The following is a 25,711-nucleotide window of genomic DNA, read 5'->3' as shown; positions in this document are numbered from 1 at the left end:
AACCCTCCCCAAATCTGATCCGCAGTGTTGGCAGAACCCCTAAAACAGAAGCACAGTAGGAGGAGATGAGAGTTCCATTGTGTAAGCAGAAATCCTTGCAATCAAGGCATGCATTAGTTGGATGCCGCTCATACATACAAACTTACACATACACCATTTTGCCTTGAATAATGGTTAGTGAAAATCAATGGGACAATTTATTCGTGACTTAACCCTCACTGAGTTGTAAGTCATACTCACAGGAGTAGACCTATTGAAATTAATGGACGTGGCTAACTTAAGTCCATTAATTTCAATGGGTTTACCTCAAGTAGCATTAGTTGAATACAACCCATTGATTTAAATGGAAATTAAGTGCAGCTTAGGCTGCAATACTAACCATGATGACTGAAAAGTAAGTCCTAGTGAGTTCAATAGGATTCCCTATTCCCGTACTTTCAGCTAAGTATTGTTAAGAGTGAGGTATTAGTCTGAGTCCCACCCAAAATTCAGTTCTACATTTCAAAATGGAAGGGAGCAAGAGTAACTGCACTGCTTGAGCTCAGTTTACGTACAGTAATCCTGCAACTTACACACATTTAACTTGTCCACATTCAGCTTTAAGAGTGCTGCAAAAAATATGTTTAAAAGGGCGGAAGGGAGGCAGGGTTCTGGGAAAAATGACTTTGGCAATGCCACCCACCACTGAACCCAGTGGGTTTTGACTATACAGTGGTACCTTGGTTTCAGAACAGCTTAGTTTATGAACAACTTGGATTAAGAATGCTGCAAAACCGGAAGTAGGTAGGTGTTTTGGTTTGTGAAATTTGCCTTGGAAGCAGAACATGTTTCGCTTCCTGCCAAGTGTGTTCCATTTGTAAATTGAGTCCCCCGCTGCTATGGGAAAGCACGCCTTGGTTTAAGAAGGTTTGGTTTAAGAACAGACTTCTGGAACAGATTAAGTTTGTAAACCAAGGTACCACTGTACACAGTTTTGCTTTTTGGCACGATGATGATCCCCAAAACACAAACCCATGTAAGTTGTGTGCTTACTGCACTCCAAATTCAAGATCCAGGAACTCTAGAGGAAGCCAATTCATAGAAGTATTTACATTCAGTGGACGAAAGCTTAAAATCATGACATAAATCTAAGACAGTGTATACATACAGCAATATCTCTGTAAATCTCTCTTGCCAGTATGACATGCCAGTTTGGTCATGTGAATTGGCTACATACCTGCCTCTTTCATAAGGTTATATATATCTCTCTGCAGTCCTGCCCTATTATGCAACCGTAGGTCAAGCTGAAATGGCCTGGCTTCTAACAGGTCCTGTAGCTCAGCTTGTCTTCACTTTGCACAATAAATTCTCAAGGCTTCTAACTTAATGTTTATTCATTAATGTTTATTGAATAACACTCTATAACAATGATACTTTCCCCAAGGGGGCATGATGTGAGTCACTCATATAAACATGCAAGTAATTAGGTTATTGTTGGTATTTTAATTGTTCCTTATTTGGTTTTACAGTGGTACCTTGGGTTACAGACGCTTCAGGTTACAGACACTTCAGGTTACAGACTCCACTAACCTAGAAGTAGTACCTCGAGTTAAGAACTTTGCTTCAGGATGAGAACACAAATCGTGCGGTGGCGGCACAGCGGCAGCAGGAGGCCCCATTAGCTAAAGTGGTACCTCAAGTTAAGAATAGTTTCAGGTTAGGAACGGACCTCCAGAACGAATTAAGTTCTTAACCCGAGGTACCACTGTACTGCATAAAGGCCCTACCTTAGTCTGTGCTAGATGCTTCTCCAACATAGTTCAAAGAAGGCTGCTGCCCTCAAATAATTGAGTGTTTCGTGCAAGTTCATACTCGGTGTCTTAGACTGTCCAGGCACTTCCAGACTGTCATTATTTTTGGGTTGGATTCAATCACATGCTAAAAAATTCATGTTGTACAATTATGGTTGATTGGGAGCTCTTGTACAACAGACCTGCTTCCCCCAAAAGGGGCTCCTTTCTGATAAGGAAAGTGATGGGTCAACATTTGCTTTGATGCAATTTTGTCTAACCTCTTCAAAAACAGATCGGGGTGAATGCTCATTATACAGCCAGTTGTCTAATCTCCCTGCAAAGAAGGCGGGATGAACGCTCAATAAACTGGTCACTCTGGAAGTGCCCTCAGTTCACCCTCTCCTCCAGAACTGCTTTGCCGGCATGGGTAGAAAAGAGAAAGTTGAGAAGGCAGTGAAGCTAATAAGCTGCTTGGGGGAACCTGCAGCCTTTCACCTAAAAAATAAATAAAAATGTCCCATTCCCTATGACCTTTTTACCTGGGAGCTACATGTAAGAATACATACTACTGCTGTTTCTTGCTTCTAGGAGCAGTGATGGCCAAACTTGGCTCTCCAGCTGTTTTGGGACTACAACTCCTATCATCCCTAGTTAACAGGACCAGTGGTCAAGGATAATGGGAACTGTAGTCCCAAAACAGCTGGAGGGCCAAGTTTGGCCATCACTGTTGAGGTATTGCAGCCTCTGAGACATTAGGTAAGGTAAAGGTACCCCTGCCCGTACGGGCCAGTCGTGTCCGACTCTAGTGTTGTGCGCCCATCTCACTTAAGAGGCCGGGGGCCAGCGCTGTCCGGAGACACTTCTGGGTCACGTGGCCAGCGTGACGAAGCTGCTCTGGCGAGCCAGCACCAGCGCAGCACATGGAAACGCCGTTTACCTTCCCGCTATAAAGCGGTACCTATTTATCTACTTGCACTTAGGGGTGCTTTTGAACTGCTAGGTGGGCAGGAGCTGGGACTGAACGACGGGAGCTCACCCCGCCGCAGGGATTCGAACCGCCGACCATACGATCGGCAAGTCCTAGGCGCTGAGGTTTTACCCACAGCGCCACCCGCGCTAAGACATTAGCCACCAGCAAAGCCCCACCTCCCCCAGTTCTATTTGCATGTCTAGCAAGTAGTAAACTAGGGGCGAGGACCCTGCGGCTCTCCAGATGTTGCTAGGCTACAGCTCCCATCACCCCTGACCATTGTGGCAAGGGCTTATGGGTGTTGGAGTCCAACAAAACCTGGAGGATCACAGGTTTCCAATGCTTACAAAAACCTTACACTAAGGAAAGGGGCTATCACACCAGGAGGCAAAGGGCCAAGAGCTAATGGCATACAGAGAAAAGCAGCAATTGGCACAGCAATTCAAATTCCATATATTTGGGGGTCATTTTTCTAGTGTTTTTATAAAACACAGTGTGCTGGTTCGTTATGTTCAAAAATGTACACTTCCAATCTGATAACTTGGTCCAATGAAATTTACCATTTTCCTGATTCAGAGTTGTAACAGACAGGACAGCCACTTTGTAGAATGGCTCTCAAACAACTGCTCTTTCAAAAGCAATATTTTCAGTGGAATAAGTTATTTGGCAACCACTTTCCCCCCTATAAGAACGAAGAGCAATTCTGGAAAACTGAAACGAGAGCTGCACGGCAAGATGACAATATTTTCATTGGATACGTTTTCTTGAAATTCTTCATAGTCTCGTCAAAAGACATTGGTCCTATAAAAGGCTTTGCTTTATCACTCTCACTCTCTGGCAGCACTGCGGCAACAGCAACCAATACCTAAAAATGTACAAAACGTCGGTTTTAACACAGCAAACAGAAGTGAAAACAAGCTGACTTGCCAGTTGCAATGAACTGTGCACTTCAACAGCAGAGCATGATGCTGGCCGCAGACACTTTCACAGCTGAAAACCTCATGTTGGCAAATTAAACATTTTCCCTTTTAAAGCGAAATACCTTTTGCGCAAGCTATAAAATTTCCAGACTAAAGAAAGGATTAAGTGGGTCCTTAAGCTAAATTTATTGTATTTAAGGGGAGGAGGGAATCATTCTTACAGCTCTGAGGAATGTAAATTAACTAGGGGAACTATGGGGAGCATTCACCAGGTTAATAATGGCCATCTGAAAACATTGACGATGCTTACAAATTTTTTTTTTTAAATGCAGACCATAAATAAATGTACAGACAGAAACCTGCCTCTGTGTGTTATTCTTCCTCAGGTTCAAATTCAGCAAGTTCCTATGCTGTTGCTACCCTAAAAACCCTTTCTCATAAACAAGTACAACATGCAAGTTCATTACTCCCACATTTTATGTAGATCAAAGACATAACAGGATGCGGGATGAAGGTACTTGCTACTTAGTAATCACATTGAAGCAGCAATTTCGTCAAGTGTCCAGCTTGTTATCCCTGCATGTGAAGCAGCAGAAGCCAACACGTACTCTTCTACACAGCTCTCAAAAGGTGCAAGAGAGCCCTGTTCCGCTTTGCATCTGGTCACTCTGCACGTGTAAAGTAAAGGTAAAGGGACCCCTGACCATTAGGTCCAGTCGTGGCCGACTCTGGGGTTGCAGCGCTCATCTCGCTTTATTGGCCGAGGGAGCCGGCATACAGCTTCCAGGTCATGTGGCCAGCATGACTAAGCCACTTCTGGTGAACCAGAGCAGTGCACGGAAACGCCGTTTACCTTCCCACCGGAGTGGTACCTATTTATCTACTTGCACTTGGATGTGCTTTCGAACTGCTAGGTTGGCAGGAGCAGAGATCGAGCAACGGGAGCTCAGCCCATTGCTGGGATTCGAACTGCCGACCTTCTGATCGGCAAGCCCTAGGCTCTGTGGTTTAGACCACAGCGCCACCCGTGTCCCTCAGTGTAAAGTAGGCACTAAGAAAAGGATCCTCAAACTTCTTGGGGTCTGCCCATCTCTGCTGTAACTACTGTCCTCTTTCAATTGCTTTCAGTTGCTCAGTTTCCCACTTCTCAGCATAATCATAGTGTGGAGGAGTTGCGGGAGGGGGTGCTGCATTTACACCCCTCCTAGTTCCATGCTCTTATGTAAGGTGAGCAACCCAAGGAGACCTATTTTGCATCCCCACAGTGAGCATGAAGTTCACTGACCTTGGCCCAATCAGTATCTCTCAGTTTAACCTACCTCACAGGGCCTTCTCAGTAGTGGCACCCGCCGTGGAACGCCCTCCCATCAGATGTCAAGGAAATAAACAACTATCCGACTTTCAGAAGACATCTGAAGGCAGCCCTGTTTAGGGAAGTTTTTAATGTTTGAAGTTTTATTCTGTTTTGAATGTTCTGTTGAAAGCCGCCTAGAGTGGCTGGGGAAACCCAGCCAGATGGACGGGGTAGAAATAATTAATAATAATGATAAAATGGAGGGCACAATGTATGTCACCCTCAGGTCTTTGGAGAAAGGATTAGAAAGAGAAAAAGGACAGTGCAAGTACTTTTCCACAGAAACTTACACTTAAGGACTTTTTTTTGTTATAAGTTAATATAAATTCCAGAATGAAAGCATACTTTTGCTGACACTTGACACTTCCAGACACCGATGACAGCACTTCAGCAATATTAATGGATTCCCAAGACGAAACCACCACTGTGCCAGGACACTGCTCCTAATTCTGGAACTGAAAATCATAAAAGGCCTTTTTTTGGGGAACTACTCAGCAGCAACGTTAACAGAAAAGGTATACACATGAAATGGTAATGTATGGGTTGCTCAAGAAGCATTGACTGAGTGGCTTTATTCCTGCATCATCATTTCCTAAATTACAAGTTGCATCTCTCCCCCTACCCTACTTTCATCCAGGCAAAGCTGATAAAGTAAGCTACATCTGCTTTAGAAGACACAGGTTTCTGGTTCAGTAACAGGGTGGAGGTATGCTCTGGAGTGGATGGATCTTAGAAACAGAAGCCAAATCTGCAAAGGCTCTGTCTGAAATTATGCCAGAATCTCACAGCAGCTGATACCTGGCACTTGGCCCAAATAGGGGAGAAAAACAAATCTGGGTGCCTGCTTTGTTTTTTAACCTGAGGCAAAGATGAAATGAATTAATGTTGAATGCTGCAGCGTCACTGAGAACGCAACAAAAAGTTAAATGAAATCAAACGCAAAGGAAATGAACAATTACATCAAGAGCCCAATTAGACCTGTTCTTCAGGGTTTACTCATAGCCTTCTCCTACTTGCTTGGGCCTGCCGCCAAAACCCTCTCCCAAGTGCCGGTACCTGACAGGTGTTTATAGTGCAGTAGTAAAGGCAAAATTAAGTGTGGAGAATGAAAAAAACAGGCCCCATCTTCACTATATGTACAGTCATACCTCATGTTACGTCCGCTTCATGTTACGTTCTTTCAGATTACGTCCCGTGGCGACCTGGAAGGGTTACTTCCGGGTTTCGCCGCTTGTGCATGCGCAGAAGCGCTGCTGCAGGTTGCACTCTTTTCATGTTGCAAATGGGCCTCCGGAATGGATCCCGTTTGCAACCAGAGGTACCACTGTACATTTAAAACAGTATCATACCACATTGAACAGCCATGGCATCCCACAAAGCGTCTTGGGAATGGTAGGAGTCGAGAGGAAAGCTCTGGAAAGCTACTATTCCCAATGGAAAGAGGGATTGACTTGTTTATGTTGTTGTTGTTTAGTCGTTTAGTCGTGTGTGACTCTTCGTGACCCCTTGGACCAGAGCATGCCAGGCACTCCTGTCTTCCACTGCCTCCCGCAGTTTTGGTCAAACTCATGCTGGTAGCTTCAAGCACAGTATCCAACCATCTCATCCTCTGTCGTCCCCTTCTCCTTGCGCTCTCCATCTTCCCCAACATCAGGGTCTTTTCCAGGGAGTCTTCTCTTCTCATGAGGTGGCCAAAGTATTGGAGCCTCAGCTTCAGGATCTGTCCTTCCAGTGAGCACTCAGGGCTGATTTCCTTAAGAATGGACAAGTTTGATCTTCTTGCAGTCCATGGGACTTTCAAGAGTCTCCTCCAGCACCATTAATTCAAAAGCATCAATTCTTTGGCGATCAGCCTTCTTTATGGTCCAGCTCTCACTTCCATACATCACTACTGGGAAAACCATAGCTTAAACTATACGGACCTTTGTTCGCAAGGTGATGTCTCTGCTTTTTAGGATGCTGTCTAGGTTTGTCATTGCTTTTCTCCCAAGAAGCAGGCGTCTTTTAATTTCGTGGCTGCTGTCACCAACTGCAGTGATCATGGAGCCCAAGAAAGTAAAATCTCTCACTGCCTCCATTTCTTCCCGTTCTATTTGCCAGGAGGTGATGGGCCCAGTGGCCATGATCTTCGTTTTTTTGATGTTGAGCTTCAGACCATATTTTGCGCTCTCCTCTTTCACCCTCAGTAAAAGGTTCTTTAATTCCTCCTCATTTTCTGCCATCAAGGTTGTGCCATCTACCACTCTGGAAATTGTAGCTCTGAGAAGGGAACATGATCTGGGTAGGGGAATGGAGGCATCACCATCCAAGGAGGCTCTGGAGCTCTGTCTGTTGGTGGAGGGACTGGGTAGCTTGATAATGAGTGTGTGCTGCCTCTAACGTGTCTGGCCCAGGTACAAAGAAAGAAGCTGGCTCATGCTTGATGGGGCCCTTAATGGGGAACCTGTGGCCTTCCAGTTGTTAAAAACCTAGGAAGAGCCTGCTGGATCCGGGCAATGGCCCACCTAGTCCAGCATCTTGTTCTCACAGTGGCCACCCAGATGCCCTACCTGCATAGGACCTGAGCACAGGAGCACTACCCTCCTGTGGCTCCCAGCAACTAGTACTGTATTCAGAAGTGAGGCAGAGCCTCACCGTCATGGCCAGTAGCCATTGACAGCCGTATCCTTCATGAGTTTGCCCAATCCTCTTTTAAAGCCATCGAAGTGGGTGGACATCACTGCCCCCAGTGAAAGCAAGCTCCGTAGTTCAACTATGTGTGAAAGTACTTGCTGTTGGACTCCAACTCCCATCAGCCCCAACCAGCATCAGGAGCCAGGGGGTGATGGGAGTTGTAGTCCAGCACCGTCCTATGTCAACGGTGCTGGAGACTCCATCTCCAACCCCTTCTGCCAGCCATAATAAAAGATCTCTGTGGGTTGCAGGTGTGCCGAATCGCTACGCCTGACTTCGTAAAGCAACAACAAACTCCACCTTGGGAGCACCTCCAGGAATATTCTTTCTGCGTAGCGAGTTCTTGGCACACACCATCGCTGGCTGGCGTACAATTCCGCGGCTTGCGCACACCCACCCGTGGGAACACCCCTGTCGGAAAGGCCCCCCCCCGCCCCCCCGCGTGCAGCAGGCCAGGCTGTGCTTTTCGCCGCGCAAAATGGGATTCTGCCGCAGGAGCAAGCGCCGGCTGCTGGCCGCTGCTTCTCACGATGCGTGGGCAGAACCAAACAAAACCCAACCAAACAAGCGCGCACGGGCTCAATCGGGGGTGGGGTGGATGTGGGAATCTCTCCCCGACGCGTTGCATCCAGCAGCCGTTTCCCCGAGGTGGCGGAGCAGCAACAGGGCGCTTGATCACAGCCCAAGTTTGCGCGTCGCTCGCTCTCGCTGCAGGCTTTTGGGAACGGGCTGGCCGCGTGCAAAGCAGCTCCGGGTGACGCGCGCAGGCCACGCTCGGGAGTCTTCCTCGCTGCCTTTGTTTCTCCCGCGCCGCCTGCCGCAGTCTCCCAACTCCTGCTTTTGCACTTGGGCTTGTCCCGCCAAGGCGCCCCGCCCCGTCCCCTGCCTCGGAGCGCCGCCCTCCCCTCGGGGGCCGGCGTCGCCTGGCCGCGCGACCCCCCGCCCCCTCCCGCTGGCCGCCCTCGCCACGCCCCCAGCCCTCCCCCCTCTCCCCCCTCTCTCGGGCGCCGGGACTTCCCTTCCCCGCTCGCGCTCCATTCAGTGCCCCTAGCGCTGCGCTGCGCTTGTCGCCGCCGCCGCTGTCCTCGGCATGTCCCTGAGCGGCGCTCCGGCTGCCAGTGGGAGCTCGTAGGCGGCGGGCTGGGGAAGCCCTCGCCTTGCCTTGCGTCTCGCGTGCCTCGGGGATGGAGGGCGCCGGAGGCGGGCGCCGAGCGTGAGGAGAGCGTGGTGTGCGGGAGGCAGCAGCAGCAGCCGGCTCGGAAAGTCACTCAAGTCAGTCGGGCAAGCAGGCAGGCGAGGAGGCAGCCACCCCGCCATGGAAGCGCAGCCGGCAGCGGCCCCCGCGGCAGCGGCCCCCTCGGTCGCGGCGGCCCCCGGCCCCGGCGCGGCGCCCTCGGAGCCTGCCAAGGATACGGACCGGCAGCTGCGCCTTCGGCTCTGCGTCCTCAACGAGATCCTGGGCACGGAGAGGGACTACGTGTGCACCCTGCGCTTCTTGCAGTCGGTGAGTGGCGCGGGCGCGGGCAAGGGCGGGAGGGGGGCATCGGGGGCAGAGGAAAGGTTGCGCCGAGGGGCGCGAGGACGAGGGTCAGCTGAGCGACTACGGCGCGCCGTGGACGCGCTGGGGCCGAACCGGACGGTTAGGTCGTGGAAAGGGTCGTTTTCACCCTGCACGGCGCGGACACACTTGAGAGGAGTCTCCGGTGAGGAGTGGAACTTCGCAGGGTTGCGTTGCTGCCTCGCGAGTTGCAGGATCGACTCCCTCTGGGTGGGCAGAAGGGATTGGTGGCCCCCCAAGGAGTTGGGAGTGTTGAGAGTTGGTCCCATTCTGCACACCGGAGGCTTGGAGGTGGGGGTAGTGGGTTCAGGCGCGCGCGGAGGGGGGAACCCAGCTCAGGATTGGTTTTTTTTTTGGGGGGGAGGGTGCCGTGCCTTGGACAGTCGCATTGCCCGAAGGCAATGCCCCCACCGCTCTTGCGCACTGAGATGGGGTTGCATGTTCTGTTTTGAGAAGGAGCTGAGCTTTGGGAACTGTGGTGGATACCGGCATGCAACTAGAGGACGCAGCGGAGCCTTCCTGCGCTAGTGGAAAACGAGTGGATGTTTTTGCAAGCTGAGCTTGTCAAAGACAGGAGAGCGCTTCCGTCCCGCGGGTTTCCAGAACGTGCAGCAGACGCTCTTTGGAATTGAGGTGGTTGCTTGCTAGCCGTGGGGTTCCCGGTGGGTGGCTAGTGGCAACAGCCCATGCTGGGAAAACTCAGCCTTGTTGGCAGACGCTAGGTGTGGTTTTTAAATCCTCCCTTTCAATATCTAAAGGCTTTCAAGATGTTTACACAGATGATCGTTCCTGAGATAGTTCAGAAGGTGCCTGAGCTGGCAAAAGAGGGAGCCCTTTGCAAACAACAGTGACCTAGTACTAGTACGATTTTTTTTTTAAAGAACAAAGTGATAAAATTACTTCCTGTCTTAAGCTTAAGCCTAAGGGTGGCTGCAGTTTTTTGAAGCTTCCATTGACATCATTCACTTGGAAGATGTTGAATAGGATGTTGTGTGCGCTTTATACTTTGAATTTTCTGCCCCCCCCCCGAAACAATAATTGGCTCTCTCAGAGACCCTTTTGCTTTTAATTTGAAAGTTATTTTTTCTTCTCACTCTTGCAACCTGGCTTCCAGCAGCCTTCCTTGCTTGAGTGTGGTTTCTCCCTCAGAACATATATCTATTGTTTCATAATAGTAAATATAGATATAGAAATATAGAAATACAAATATAGATTGCCGTGGGAGGCTGTCGGCCCATGTGGGGGTAATTCGTTTCCCCATGCAAATTGAAAAGTTTCAGGAAATGACTTTCCCATCTGGGTAGTTCTCATTTATTTTGCTGCCATGGCACTTGGATCTCATTAGCATTACACCACACTTCTCCCTTTGCACAAAACACAACCCCTTTGTGGCTAACACTATCCTCCCACTGTTCCAAAGCTCCGAGAAGGAACAGTTGATTGTGAGCATTGCCTGCAAACATCCGCAGTTGTGCTAGCTTTCTAGCTTCTTTGTTAGTAGCACAGCAAGCATGCACTGGGATAGCTTTTCCGTGAGTGCATCGTGCCCGTCCTGCACTGACATCATATGCTGTTCAGGCTTGAAGAGTCAGTACCCTGGTGTGTTTATGCACAATGGCTACATCTAGATAAGGCAATTGTATTGTTTTCTACGTAGGGTCGCCTTCAAACACAGTTGGGAAACTTTAAAGCAGTGCAAAATTTGGCTGCCAGAATTCAGCGTCAGCGAGGCTTGGCAGTTTGACCAGATTGCACTGATTTGGATCAGTTGCATTTGTTACCCATTTGTTTCATTTTAAGTGCTAGTCCTAATTTTTGGTCTAGAGATGGAGACTCTGTGACCTTCCAGAAAGCGCTGGATTACAACTCCCATAATCCCTGATCTTTGGGCATTCTGGGTCTGATGGGAGTGGCACTTCAAGAACATCTGGATGCCCTGAGATTCTCCATCCTTGGGTGCCTTAGAACCCAGTGTATTTGAAGAACCACATATTTCCATATGAATTTGCCTTGGCCCTAAGTACCACTGAAGCTGATTGGTGCCAGGGATCAGGGCCTGTTCAGTAGTGGCACCACAATTCCCTCTGCTGGGAACTTTGGTTGGCACTGTTTCTTGCAACCAGATGGTAAAGATTTGTTTATTCTGCCAAGGCTTTTGTCAATTCTATTGCTATATGTTTAATTTTTTAACTACGTGTTTTGTATCCCTTTGTTTTGTTTTCAATATTTTCACTACAATGCTGCGGGGTAGAAATAAAATATTCTGGGTTATGTGCAACATACTCGAGATACACCCACTGAAATCAATGGACTTAAGTAACATCAGGAAATGTGCATCTTTTAGAGGGTTATTGTTTATTGGAAGCATTTTTACTCTGCTTTTCAGCAATAATAATGATAATAAAATTTACTAGAGGGGCATGCAAAGTCATAAGACAGTCCCTGCCCTCAGGCTGACAGTCTAAAAAGCATGACACGAAAGCAAAAAGGAGTAGGAAAGAGGAGAAAAGTAAATTCAGCCACTGGTACTTCTTTACAGAGTTCTTTAGTGATCACTGAAGACTGTTCTTGCTTCAGGTAACACGTATAACCATTGTTCACAAGTTCTTCTTTTCACTCCTTAAAACAGAGATGGGGAACTGTGGCCCTCTAGCTGTCATTGGACTCAAACTCCCATCAGTCCCAGCCAGCATAGCCAGTGGTCAGGGATGATGGGTATTGTAGTCCAGCAACATCTGAAAGGCCATAGATCCCCCATCAGTGCCCTAAACACACTTTTACTAGCTAGTAGTCTGAAGACACCACTTCCTCACTTGTCTACCATGGATCCTGCCCTGTGACAAGGCGTAGATACTACCACATCATGATACACGTGGTGCCACCCTGCTACAGTCCATTTACTTTTCCAACATCTTTCATGTGTCTCAGTGAAACTGACAGCCTGGTGGTAGGGAAAGGCATGCCAACTTTGTAAGTGCATCAGGGTGTTACTTTAAAAATTAATACGGGTACATATTAAACTATTAATATGTATACCTGCTCATAGTACCGTCCTTTCTGATACACTTGCATTGCACATGCAATACACATGCAATACAGGGCCGGCCCTTTAATTAGTCAAAGTGAGGTAGCTGACTCAGGGTGGAGAATAATAATACAGTAATAATAATAATAATAATAATAATAATAATAATAATAATAATAATAATAATTTATGTATTTATTTATACCCGCCCTTCTCACTGGGTTTCCCCAGCCACTCTGGGCGGCTTCCAGCAGAATATTAAAATACAATGATTCATCAAATATCAAAAGCTTCCCGAAACAGGGCTGCCTTCAGATGTCTTCTAAAAGTCCGATAGTTGTTTATTTCTTGGACATCTGGAAGACAGGACCACGTGTGTCAGCCACAGCCTGTTCTGCACTCTCTGAGCTAACCATCCCCCTTGGATGTAGCGGAGGATGCTAACCCATCCCCAATGTTCAGGTAACATTCATCTGCCAGACCAGTCAGCTTTTGTACAGGGAATGGTGGACATGGTATGCCCTTTGCTTCAGGCTGCAAAATGTCTTGAGCTGGTCTTGGTAGGGTGGTGGAGAAAATAGCCTTGCTAGATGGCCGTGGTCATTGAAGAGAAATAAGGTCATGACACACTATGACGGAAATAGAAAAGCAAAATCGCAGGAAGGCTGAAAAGCAGTTGTAAGTCCACCTTCCTCCTTGGTAGGGACCCAGCCAGCATGGAAAATGGTGAGGAATGTTGGGAGTTGTATTCCTACCAACATCTGGAGGGCCACAAGTTCCTACTTCTGCTTTATGGCCTCAGTCAATTTAGAAATGGGGCCAGTACATTTAAAACTGCATTAATACCATTCGCACATGCACACTAACAGGGAAAGAGTAATACATTTGATGTTGGATGAAGTTGCCCCTTAGAGTAGGTAGCCCCTTCTGTTTTCCTCAGATTGTTTGTAAGACCACGTCCGCTGGGGGTTGCTGTGCAGAAAAGGATTTTCTTCCTCTCTGTCCCCACTGTCTAGCACCATGAACTCACTGACATAACAGTTGATTGGAAAAGTTATAGTTGTTTTAAGGGCTGACACCAACTTCAGTCCTGGTTTCTCTCTCTCTATGGTTTGAACACAAAGAGTATGTAATCTTCCAAACCTCCGAATTACAGAGGCTGCTGGCTTTGTGTTCTTGAAGTTCTGTTTTTGTGGAATGTGCTGCTATAAAAAGCGCATGTCGCTCAACCATCAAGACTGCTGTCTCACCCCAGACAAACCAAACCCAAGTTTTTCTGTCCCAAGTATTGAGTGGTTTTTGTCATCTGCAGGCTAGGCTACTGGTTATTGGTTGTTTGCCAGGAATGAGCTGAGCACATTTAACTTTGACATGTCACAGTTTGATAGATACTTGTAGGATCATTCTTCTAACTGAGAGGATGCTTCTTGTGTCAGGAGAGAGTTGTTAAATAATCTGCATGTTTATTGGGTCAACAGTACTGAACTAGATGGAGCAATGGTCTAATATGGTATAAAGAAAGTTCCTATGTACCTGCATAGGTATTCTTATGGATATAGGATATATAAAAAGGCCACACTTACTATATGAGCCGGCTGATTCACATGTAGAACGACTGTGTCAGAAATCAGTGTCTTGGTTGTTATACCAACCTAACTCTACATGCAGAGGACCAGCCCCTGTGGCAAGTGGGTTTATGCATAATGATGTGCATGCAGAACAGTTTCACAGACAAGTACTGTTGTGCTGGTTTCTGCTCTGAACATCTCACCTTAGCATTCGTTCCTGTGAGGCTCCACCTGCAGCCTGAATGCTTCATCTTAAACCTAGGTTACGATCATCACAGTGGAGCGTCTATTCACCAAGGGTTGGAGTAAAGGACCCATGGGGACCCCCTTCAGGTGCTATGATTCTTTGATCTCAACTACTTTGCTTGACTGTAGCTTGGTGGTGTTACAACGGTTCACTTGTCCCAGTATGCAAGAAGGAGAAACACACCGTGGAAATGGAATTAACTATCGACTAAGGCAGAGGTTTTTAAACTGTGGCTGCCAGCCTGGCACCCAGGAATTTCCATGTAGTCGCAATTGAACCCATACCAGTAGTAAACACGCCCTGCACCTGGGGGATTTCAAACTGCTCTTAGGCAGCTTGGCTTAGGAGGGCTACCCTATTGCCTTAAGTGGGAAAAGTATGCTAGTTGTGAACAGCCCACAATCTCTTGTCAACTTTCGGGAATTGTAGAGTTGGAAGAGACCCTGAGGATCATCTAAGTCCAACTGCTTGCAATGCAGGAATATGCAGCTGGCCCATATGGGGATCGAACCTGCAAACTTGACGTTGTCAGCAACACGCTCTAACCAACTTGGCTAACTCCCTGGAGTGTACTAGTGCAGGAACAGGACCGGGGTGTGTCCCCTCCCCCCCACAACGCTCCCGTCAACATCTTTGAGTGTTTTATTTACATAGGCCATGTCTTTTGGTAAGCATATGATAGAAGAAATGTGGCTGTTAGAGACTGGCAAACTAAATTATTCGAGTACATAGAATTAGCAAAGATGACACAAAAAATCAGACAACAAAAAGGTAAAAAGTTTATTAACGATTGGAATAAATTTATAACATATATTGAAGCAAATTTAGGAAATATTAAAATTACAGTAGGTGTAACATAAAGCCTGTGATGTATAGATGTTGTAAAATGAAACTGCAGAAAGGAATCTTGGCTATATAGTCCAAAACCGAGATGGAGGGAAGTCAATTAGTGTTATGTTATGAATCAGTGTTGGTTTGTTTTGTGTTTGTTTTCTTTTTGTATGTGTTGTTTTGCTTTCTTTGTATGCTTTTTATGTTTTTGTTTTGTTTCTGTTTGATCAAAAGAATTCAATAAAAAGATAACAAAAAAAGAAGAAGAAATGTGACATAACACATAGAGTGGACCATTGGAAAAGGACCATTTGTATTTCAAAGCATCTTCCGGATACCTGCATACAACTGTGCAAGAGCATCGGTGAGGTCCAAATAGCTATATAGAGTGCCAGACTTTGACTAGAGCTCCCTGGATTCAGACTCCACTGAGCCATAAGTCTGTTGGGTGCCCTTAGGCCAGTTGCTGTCTCTCAGCACAACCCCTACATTACAGAGTTGTTGTGTTGATAAAATGTGATAACCACACGTGTGCCATTTTTAGAAGAAGGCTAGGAGACAAAGGTAATAAATAGCTCTACCGAAGCCTTCATAAGGTGGCCTTCAAATGCTGTTGGGCCACATCTCCTACCATCCCACCGGCTGGAGCCGTGGTTTAGTGGCTTAGTGGTTTAGTGGCTGGAAGACAGCTGGTTGGGGAACGATGCTCCATCCTACATTACAACTTGGACATAAACCTTGTGCATGGCTGAATTCTTCTTTTCACTCCTACTGTACTCAGTTTAAATCTCTTAACGTCAGTGCTTTTTTCTGGGTGGTACGTAGGGGTACGCATACCCCTAAACATTTTGTGAATCTTTGTACTTTTGTCCATTTGCTGTGTTTATTTTTCCCAATTTGAACTATAAAATGGTCATTTTCTTGAGTAAAAATGAGGGTACCATTAAACATTTTTTTTTAAAGCACTGCTTAACGTAAAGCTCATATATGAACACAGTGCAAGGAAGCTTTTCTTTACTCGTGCAAGATTGCCATCCTCGTGTGAACTGCAGGCTTTCCGTGTAAGTGCTGGTGATGTGTGTCTGGATTTTGTGGTTTGGGCTGGTGCGCCCTTGTTAAATATTTACCATTCAAGCTCCAGACTTCACTTAGTGCTCTCCATAAATAATGCTAAAAGGAGCAAACAGCCAAATTCAATGCGTAGTGAGGCAAGAGCTTTGCAGGGGCTTCCGGGCTTCCGTGGTAATGTAAAAGAATCCTCTTCTGTGTTTGATGCTGTAGGCTTGCTTATAAATCAGACTGTGTTACTGAGAGCATTTTTCTTTTCTTTCTTTTTTTAAGGAGGGAACTTTCCTTGGAAGACTAGCATGTGGTTATGGAGCAGTTAAGGGAAAGGTTTTCTTTTGTGTGCGCCTAGAGACCTTTCCCCCTGTGCTTGGTGGGGGGTTCGCCCCCTCACACACAGAGGCCCCGTTTTTTATTTGCTTTGTATAAAGGATTCCACAGCCTTTATTTTACTTCTGTGGGTCAAAAGGGGGGGGGGGTGAGAGAGGAGGGGCTGGAGGAGAGAGAGCATCTTGGAAATTACAGAATAGGACATTTTTTTTTATTTCCCCCCCAAAAGCCACAGTACTTGTCACAATGCTTATTGAACAGTGCAGTGAAATGCTATTAAAGCCTCTTTTGTTTTATTTACAATAAAATATTTGATAGGCTTATTTGCAGAACGATCAACAGTCTACAGTGCTGAGAAGCAGGTCCGTGCTGGATTGTTTTGGACTGTAAAAGCTTGAGTTTTGAAAGTATCGTGGTTTTTATCCTTGACGTGCTTCACTGAATGCCTGTTGCTGAATTCTCAGCAGCTGGATGGACGGCATCCAAACAGAAGGATGCATGAGTGAGATTCAGTTCTGGGTGCTTTTGGGAAGGCAGGGGGTTACTGCTGCTCCCCACCCCAAACCCTCTCCAGTCTTCTCAGGCTGCACTGTCTGTTGCTTCAGAGGGGTCTCCTGACTCTTGGGAGGAGCTTTTCAGCAGGTGCAAGGCTGCAGTGGAAGGAAGGGTGAGGAAAGCTCTCCATAGGGATGGAAGGACTCTGTGAATCCTAGTCTGTATGTCAGAAAGGGAAATTTTGTTCTAACAAAAATATTGCATATTACTTAGTGCAAGCAGAACCTGCAACAAAAATGCTGCAGTGTGGAGGTGCTCCTGTTCTTGGCGCCAGCCAGTCATGCTCTCTTCCTGGATACTCCATTTCTCTCTGTCTCTCCCTCTCTTAATGTTTTTCAATTCCATATGCCCTGAGCATGCTCAGTCCTCATCAATCTATTTTTTTGTACCCCCTTGCCCTCTTTTATTATTATTTTAAAATCTGCTAATATTGGGGTTTCCCAGCCCTGCTGTTCACCTCTCTCTTGTCCATGGATGGTTCAGTTTAGGCTATGTAAGGATACATAGTGCATAAAAATAAGTGCACAGTTAGTATATAGGACTTGATAGAAATTATACTTTCAAGCTTATTTTACTGAATAATTTTTTTTAAAAGCACACCATTTTTTAACCCCCCCCCATTGTTAAAATGCTGTGCATGGCTAGGATTGCAGCTTAACAGCCCCATTTTAGCCCTGTTTACTTGGGAGGGGGTCTTTTTATTACAGTGGGATCTCCTTCCAAGTAGGCATGTTTAGGATCGCAACCCAAGTGTGTTTTATGTATCCTGGGGCTCAGCATGGATTGCATTTGAGGTGTGGCCAGATAGAAAGTACAGTGGGCTAGAAAGACAAGTTTTATTGTAATAGCACATTTGGAAAAACAGAAAAGAATTTTTCTGCCACCAGTCAAGCCGGCTAAGCATTTTTGCCCTGAATGGTACATGCAGACCTCTTTGTCAGCCCCATTCCTACAAGAAGAGAGGAGATATTACATTCATAAGGATTTCAGCTAAGGCCCCTTTCCTCTATAATATAAAACATGTGTGGGAAGAACTTTATTATTAAGCCTGAGCATAGCCCTATAGGTGATGCTTCTGGTTGCAAACGTTCCATTAACACACCAAAATCTTTTATATAGTCGGTTTAAAATACTGAAGGAGAAGCAGCAGCCCGATGCTGACACAGATAAAGAAATCTGTGAAACAAGGAAGAGATAAAAAAGAAAACAAGACAAACGTCTTAATGTCAACATTAGCGGGGAAATAAGATGCTTTTCAGTTAGATGTGGGATAGTAATTATTGCAGTGGAAACATCTGGTGATATCCTAAATCACAAAGCCTAGAGAATGTTACGAACCTTTTACCTTTTTTTTTGGACAATCAACCAGGATTGAGTTTACCACATTGTTTAAAATTAAGGTTTCTGGACATCTCTTACATTTTACTGTGATCTTTGCAACCCTGACTTAGGATGTGCTTACCTAGGAGGGAGTCCCATTGAACTACTTTTGAGTTAGACATGTATAGGATTGTGTTGTCAGGGGTCTTGTCTGCACGTAATGCTGCCGAACTGTGACTTGCCATGAAAGAGCAAGTGTGCTGGTGCACAGGGAGAAAACTGCAGTTAGTTTGCTGACTCCCTCACCTGTTGCACCACTGGGAGCTAAGCTATGGTTTGGCTTAGCATAATGTCCAAACTCAGGCTTGTCACTTGTTCCTCACCTCCCTGGCGACTTGCTGTATGTTGACTAGAGAATCTATATTGTGAGGCAACTAATACATATAAGTAACAACAACAACAAATAAATAAATAATAGTATCGTTTTCTTAAAAGCTGAGTCGAACAATGTTTTAGTTGTAGCTGCATCCTTGTCTAATTATTACGGTGGGGAGTCTTTTTGTGGTGGAATCTGCAGTTCTTTCACTATTGTGCAGCACACATGCTGCCATCAGATAAAATATACCCACATCCTTTTGGCATCTATCTATCTTACTATCTATCTATCTCCAGGCACCCTGCTAAATATTTAGCTTCTTGGTATCTGTGACAACATCTGCATGTTTGAATCCCTTTTCATAAACTTCACCTGGGTCTGTGATTGATTCCTGTGGCTGCTAGAAGAAAGCTTTAGCCCGGCTGCTTTTGGGCGATGGTTTCCTGGGCCTTGCTCTGCCCTGTGCCTCTTTTTAGGTTCCGGAGGTGCTGATAATAAAGATTCAGCTTGCCGGGGAAGGTTGAACCATCTGTTTTGTGTAAAAACAAGTTGTTTCTTTTCCTGCAAGGCGGAGGAAGGGAGGGAGGTGGTGAAAGAAAGAGAAGGGCAGACCTAAACGAGCCTTCCTGTTTTCGTCGCTGTTGTCGGTCAGATGCATTTGCTTGGCAATTGCCACAAGGTGTCTGTCTGAAAGGCAGCTGGGCTGGTGTATTCTCATTCTGAAAGCCGGTGCTTGTTTTCTTAGTTCAAGATGTTTCCTTCTCCAACAGCATCCTCCTCCCTTCCAGCGCTCCCTTGTGTCTAGTGGCACGGGGAAAGAGACACAGCCAAAGGGAGGGAATGTCTCTAGGAAGCAGTTTAGCCATGGGAGGCCAGTCATACATTTCCCTTGCGGAAAGCAACCTGGATGTAGGAAATGAAGGGGAAAAGCAGGCAATTTACTCCTTTGAAACATCTGATTGCTATTCTTCAATCAGCCCCAAAGCTAATTCATTCCAGCACATGCAGATGATGGCCGTGGCTGCATAACTCTGTGCTTGCTGAGCATTTGGATCCTATTTGGTTCTTTGAGCAGAAATCCACAAAAGACTAGGGGTGCCAGGGTCCCCGTGAACATGATGGGGTTAACATCCAAGTAAACGTGAGATCCAAGTAAGCGCTCATAATTAAACAACGGAATTCGATTCCACCAGAAACAGTGATGTGATGGCCGCCAGCTTGGGTGGCTTTAAAAGAGGATTAGAGAAATTCCTGGAGGATAAGGCTACTAGCTACAATTGCTGCTAGCCACAGTGGCTGTACCTCCACTATCAGAGGCAGCATGACTCTGAATACCAGTTGCTGTCAAATCATAGCTTGGGGAGGTGTTGTTGTGCCTGGGTCCTATGGCCACAAGTGAGAACAGGATGCTGGATTAAATGGGCTTTTGGCCTGATCCATCTGGACTCTTATGCTATTTGGAGTGAGCTGCAGGCGAAGGTTAGGGAATCGTGCAAAAACAACCAGATGCCCAGATATTTTATTTTTAAAGGAGGGTGTGAATGAGGAAGTCAAAGACAAAGCAACTGTGAGAACTTTATAAAATCTAGCATTTCCCTCTACCCAAGGCCTACCAGCTGCAGACCACCTCTAGTTCCCAGACTGGAAATGGTTCCTTCCCCTTGATATTTTCATGCCTTTAATTTTTGGATTCTCCCTGCTAGGGAAATCATCCTTTGCAGTTCTGAGCACGATGGCTTTAATTTTCCTTTATGCAGCAAATAGTGTCTGTGAATGTTAATAGCCCTGACCTCTCAAGCCCCATAGAGCTTGCAGAGCTGTGTTTTGGGGACTGATAAGGCCTCCTTAGCTTTATAATAACCACCACAGGCCTAGTTTATGATGCTTTCCATGCTCTTCCATTCACCGCATTGGCCCAAAAGGGCACAGGAGTGCTTTGATCATGGAAGGATGTGCAACTTTGGACTCCTGGGTGGTGTTGCCAAGGGCCTAGGCTAGATTTCCCCCTCCCCACCTGCCAAGTGGGGCAGATAATAATCCCTACCTCATGCCGTGTTACGAGCTTTTGTTAATTAAGTTTTTGTGAAAAAAAAGTGCGGCAGGTTTCTCAGATTAAAGGGGAGCTGAGTAATGACTGCTCTGTAATAAAGTCTGCTCTAACGGCCTCTCGTCTCGATGGCTATAAAAGCAAAGGCCCGCTTTCGAAAGGGAGATAATGATCAGTGTTGCTGTGTGATGCGTCCTGTGGTTTTTACGGTCGCCTGCTCAGAGCTGATATTGGGCTGTTCAGCTCGTGCCTCATGAGACCTCTTGTGTGTACCCTCCCCAAACCACATAGAGTGCCCCCCTCCCCAGTTAAGATTGGAATGAGGGACGCTGAGCTTCAGCTTAATTGTTTTTGTGTTTAACAATGGCAATGACGACGGGAGCCATGTAGAGAAATTCTACAATTTTCTCTTGGCAGGGCTGGTCCAGTTCAGATGTTTTATTTTGGCAGAAATGCTCACTCTCCCGACTCCCTCATCCCAGTACTACAAATCAGTTTGGTCAGTTGTTTTACAAGGATTACGGTATGTTACTGTTTTAAATTTGAGTTCTTGTAAGGTTCCTTCAGGTCTACATGGAGCCACAAAAAATAGATAAATACAGTATGACTAAAGCACTGAGTTTGAAATGCCTTTCCTTGTCCTAGTTTTCTTGAGAAGAAGGGGGGGGATATAATTTTGTCTGGAGTGTGCATTTAAGCATTCATTCCAGTATCTCAGTCTTCATGGGAAGAAAGAACCATGCTACAGTAGAACCAAGGAGGAAACTGATGTTGAGGCCTAGCATCCATGACCAAAGAGAAATGAGATGCCAATATTAAAGTGGACAGCTGTGATTGGAGATAGTGGGCTAGATCCAGTGTTAGTTCTGCTCAGAGTAGAATCATTGAAATTAATGGACACGACTAACTTATGTTCGTTAATTTCAGTCCTCAAGTCTTCTTTCAGTTGGATGCAGCTTAGGTAGATACAACCAAATACATTGTGTTGTGTTTTTCATTATTTATGGCCCCAGTGAAATTGGGTACAGGACAGGGGCAACCTGAGGTTCATCCTTCAATCTTTCATTTCAGGTTTTTTGTGAACTTTCCTTGAGAGGGCTTGACTTAGAAGTATTCTGTATTTTGTATTCTGTATTTTGAATCCTCCTACCTCACATTGCAAGCCTTGAGCTGGTTGCTTGAATTAGACATCCAGGGTCATGTTTAATGGCGTTAAACCACTTTACAAACTTAGAAATGGAATCTCAAAGGTGCCAGTAGCTGTTACAAAGCCCCTCCTTACCTTTCCTTGGCCAATAAACAAACCAACAAGAGCACAATTCATGGTGAAGTTGGACGTTGATCATGGGTACTTGCACCAGTATAGTGTTGTCTCACTTGTCAATTTTCCTTGGTCAAGTTGCTAGACTGCAACATTTTGCTGTACTGTTTTTAACACTTGATTGGGAGCCACCCAGAGTGGCTGGGGAAACTCAGCCAGATGGGCTGGGTATAAATAATAAGTTGTTGTTGTTGTTGTTGTTGTTGTTGTTGTTGTTGTTGTTGTTGTTGTTGTTATTGCTTCTGTTTGCTTCTTGCTTGCTTTGCAGCATGGCTGTTTGCTTGGCCTTTTCACTGGCTCAGGTTCAGTTTGAAACAAAGCTCCCCAAAGACTTAATGGTAGAAAAGCCTTTCTCAGTCTGGCACCATCCCAATGTTTTGGACCACAACTCCCATCAGCCTACATCCGAAACACCTGGGAGTTGCCAGGTTGGGGAAGGCCACTCCAAAATTTGCCTGGGATATCAGGGTTCAGACCTGGCACAGGTGACAGGGGACACAGGTGGCGTTGTGGTCTAAACCACTGCGCTCTGGTTTCCATCACTGTGTTCCATTGTGCGAGTAGCTGTTTAGTCATGCTGGCCACATGACCTGGAAAGCTGTCTGTGGACAAACACTGACTCCTTCGGCCTGAAAAGCAAGATGAGCGCCGCACCCCATAGTTGCCTTTAACTGGACTTAACCGTCCAGGGGTCCTTTACCTTTTTTACCTTTACAGGTGACATACAGTGGTACCTCTGGTTACGTACTTAATTCGTTCCAGAGGTTCGTTCTTAACCTGAAACTGTTCTTAACCTGAAGCACCACTTTAGCTAATGGGGCCTCCCGCTGCTGCTGCACCGCCGCTACACGATTTCTGTTCTCATCCTGAAGCAAAGTTCTTAACCCGAGGTACTATTTCTGGGTTAGCGGAGTCTGTAACCTGAAGCGTATGTAACCTGAAGTGTATGTAACCCAAGGTACCACTGTATAAGAATGAAGACTATTTGTAAGCCCTTCACCCCAATTCCTCCTCTGTATCTGATCAGGAGCTCCTCCAATGCCCATTAGGAAGTCTTGAGCTGCTGAGGCAACTCATTTTCAATAGCAGTCTGCCTTTTGCCATTTGTTCCTGCTGCTCCTGCAGCAGCCCGGCCACCTCTAAGTACCTTAGGAGTGCCAGTTGTCTGACCATGTGTCATCATCAGCTTTGACTCTGGCAAGGGATTGGTGGAGCAGGGTGTGAGTTTGTGTGTGGTTCTTTTGCAGGCTCTCTGGTACCTTTGCAGCTGATCTCCTTTGCAGAAGCCTTGCAGCAGCTGGAGGGAGTGCAAAGGAAGTGCAAAGACCCACATTAAAGAACCTTTACAGAGTTAAGAGAACAAAAACAGGCAGAAACACTGAACCAAGGGTGCTGCTGGCTCCTTTCCTAGGGAAATGATTTGAAAGACTCCTCTGTAGTTTTTGCACAGTTCCTGCACAGTGGCTTGACAGTTCCTGACAGTTCACTGAAATGCAGTACTCACACACAGTCCTGAATTTAAGTAGCATTTTTAATCTGTCGTAAGCAACAATAAAACCCTCCCTACTGTTGTCACTGAGTGCACTTTGCAGAGTGCATAACTCGGTGTGTTAAATTGGTTAGCATTACTGAGTGTGGTAAAATGTGGAGGGTAAGCCAGATTTTAATCTTCAGGCCAAAAGAACAGTGTGGCACTGTGGCCTTTCTTTTTTGCAATAAAGTGTTGGCTAATGTGCTCCATTTCAACAGTATTACAGCTTGGCAGACCAATAACATTTAGTTTTAAGTGCATGGATTTCTGTGGGATTCCAAAACAGAGAGATCCAAAGGGTAGAATTTGGTACTGAGTGTGTTCATCTGAACAGAGAGAATGCCGGGGTTTTGGCTAAAAAAAGTAAGAAACTGTATGGCCTGTGTGTTCTTTGAGCCCTTCCTTCCATCAGCAGGTGTCACCATTCTCTTTTTCCACACTTTCCCCCTGCCTTGTTTTGATTTGCGTTCTGGAATCAAATTACTACAAACATAAAAGAAACTTCCAGCCAATCTCAACATTGGCAGGAAAATACACTAATACACAAACTTTCTAACACTAAAATAAGGGCCCACATATAGAAAAACTAATAAATTTTGGTGGTAGCCAACGTTAGCCCTACTTATAGAGTAGACCCATGGAAATTAATGATGCAACTTTTTGTATCCAGAGAGCTGTCCTAAGACATCCTCCGTGTTATCTATTACCCGTCTGGTTTTATATAGAATAACAAAATCTTTATATCCTTACAGTACACATTCTAAAAGTACTTACAGATAGGACTTGTGTAACCCTAAAAGCATTTACCTGTTCTATACAGTCTCTTTCTCTAACGGGGCCCTCCCTTTATGCACAAATACAGAGTCTATGCTTCCATTTCATGAATGTCCTAAAACTTGGGTAGTTGTTCTTACCCACACATTCACAGCAGGTATGTTAAACGATAGGTGCCATCTATTATTTTACAATGTTAAAGGCAAATAAAAGGTTTGGGAAGCCATATGACACCTGTGTGCTTTGGGGAAGGGACCACAACTCTCCTGTTAAAGCAGTCAGGGATCAGGTGATCTTAGGTTGGCAACCCGTTGCCAGTAATATGAGACAACACTGGCCTACAGGAACAGATAATCTGACCTGGTCTAAGGCATATTCTGGGTCCTTTATTAAGTAGGGTCTTCAGGTTCATCTATCCACATACTTTATTTAGTCCCCTTCTTAAGAAGCTTTCAAAATATATCACCAAATATACAGCTCCCCTCCTTGTCGATTTCCTTTTATTCCCTGAGCATATTTGCAAAGTGTCATTATTTCTTGCTACGAAACCATTCACTGTCATGATGCTAAAACTCTGGCTGAGGCCATTTTCTGCCCTCCTATTGGAGGCTTGTCAGGTTCCTCCACTGCTGCCTTTTTAGCAGTGCAAAATCCAGAGCCTTTTGTTTGGGGCTTTGGATGACAGGAAAGAATGTGCAGTTCATTAGTGCTGGTCATTTACTTTCAACCACTTTTGTATTGGGGTTGGACACTTAATCCGTGTTTGCACAGCAGTCTTTTCTGTTCTGTGCCCTGAATTGGCTGAGGATCTCTTGACGGATGTAGCCTTCTGGTTGGTACTATTTCAGGGCACACGAGAGGCTTAAAATGCTGAAATGTCACCTCAAGCTTTACACTGTTTCCTCCCCTATGGCGGTCACGGTTCCTTCCCCCTTCTCTCCCCTTTGCAACTTCTTCCTGTGATTCACATCTCCTCCCCATCACTTGCAGAGATGTGCATGCATCTCCAAAACCTGGCTTTTGCTAGTTGAATGTAAACAAGGTGAAAGTCTGGCTTGGGCAAGCTGTGGCTGTTGCATGTCTCGTTGCTAAGAGACTTGATCACAAGGGTGGGGAACCCCTTTTCCACCTAAGGGACATATTCTTTCTGGGGCAACCGTGGGTGCTACGTTCCAGGGATGGGCAGGACTAGAGGCAAGAGTGGGCATCTCTTTCCATAGGCTGTATGTACAGTCTCTTAGTAGCCTCTCGTTCTAGGGCTGGAGATATGAGATACAAGCTGATACTGAGCTAGACGCTGCAGTGGAGTGACTGATGCAAAAGTGAGGGGCGGGGGGAAAGCGCCAGGGCTCTGTTCCTCTGGGAAATGAGAAGCTTTTCTAAGTAGGAACCAATCTCTCCCACCATACAGCTGATGGCCAGATGTCAAGATGCTGATAGCAGCTGATTGGCAGCTTTTGGGATGGCAAAGAAA

The 25,711-nt window shown here is 45.9% G+C and overlaps 1 protein-coding gene and 1 long non-coding RNA gene across 2 annotated transcripts in view; one reads left to right on the top strand and one right to left on the bottom strand.

Moving 5' to 3' along the window:
* The first annotated feature begins 8,703 nt into the window (after nucleotides 1-8,703).
* Nucleotides 8,704-25,711, top strand: part of PREX1 (phosphatidylinositol-3,4,5-trisphosphate dependent Rac exchange factor 1) — a 217,866-nt gene continuing 200,858 nt past the window's right edge. Inside the window, exon 1 of the mRNA XM_083618315.1 lies at nucleotides 8,704-9,193. Coding sequence (XP_083474441.1) covers nucleotides 9,005-9,193 — 189 coding nt within the window. The 5' untranslated portion in view covers nucleotides 8,704-9,004. The remainder of the gene's footprint in view (nucleotides 9,194-25,711) is intronic.
* On the bottom strand, nucleotides 8,730-22,021 carry LOC310764917. The gene is made up of 3 exons (XR_014549356.1): nucleotides 20,609-22,021; nucleotides 15,195-19,467; nucleotides 8,730-14,780 (listed from the first exon to the last, which is right to left on the bottom strand). It is a non-coding gene; the product is annotated as an uncharacterized lncRNA (long non-coding RNA).

The sequence above is a fragment of the Podarcis filfolensis genome, assembly GCF_964270895.1.
Source record: "Podarcis filfolensis genome assembly, chromosome: 6".
Taxonomy (NCBI): Eukaryota; Metazoa; Chordata; class Lepidosauria; order Squamata; family Lacertidae; genus Podarcis; species Podarcis filfolensis.
The sequence above is the reverse complement of the archived record's forward strand: the minus strand, read 5'-3'. Positions and strand labels throughout refer to the sequence as shown.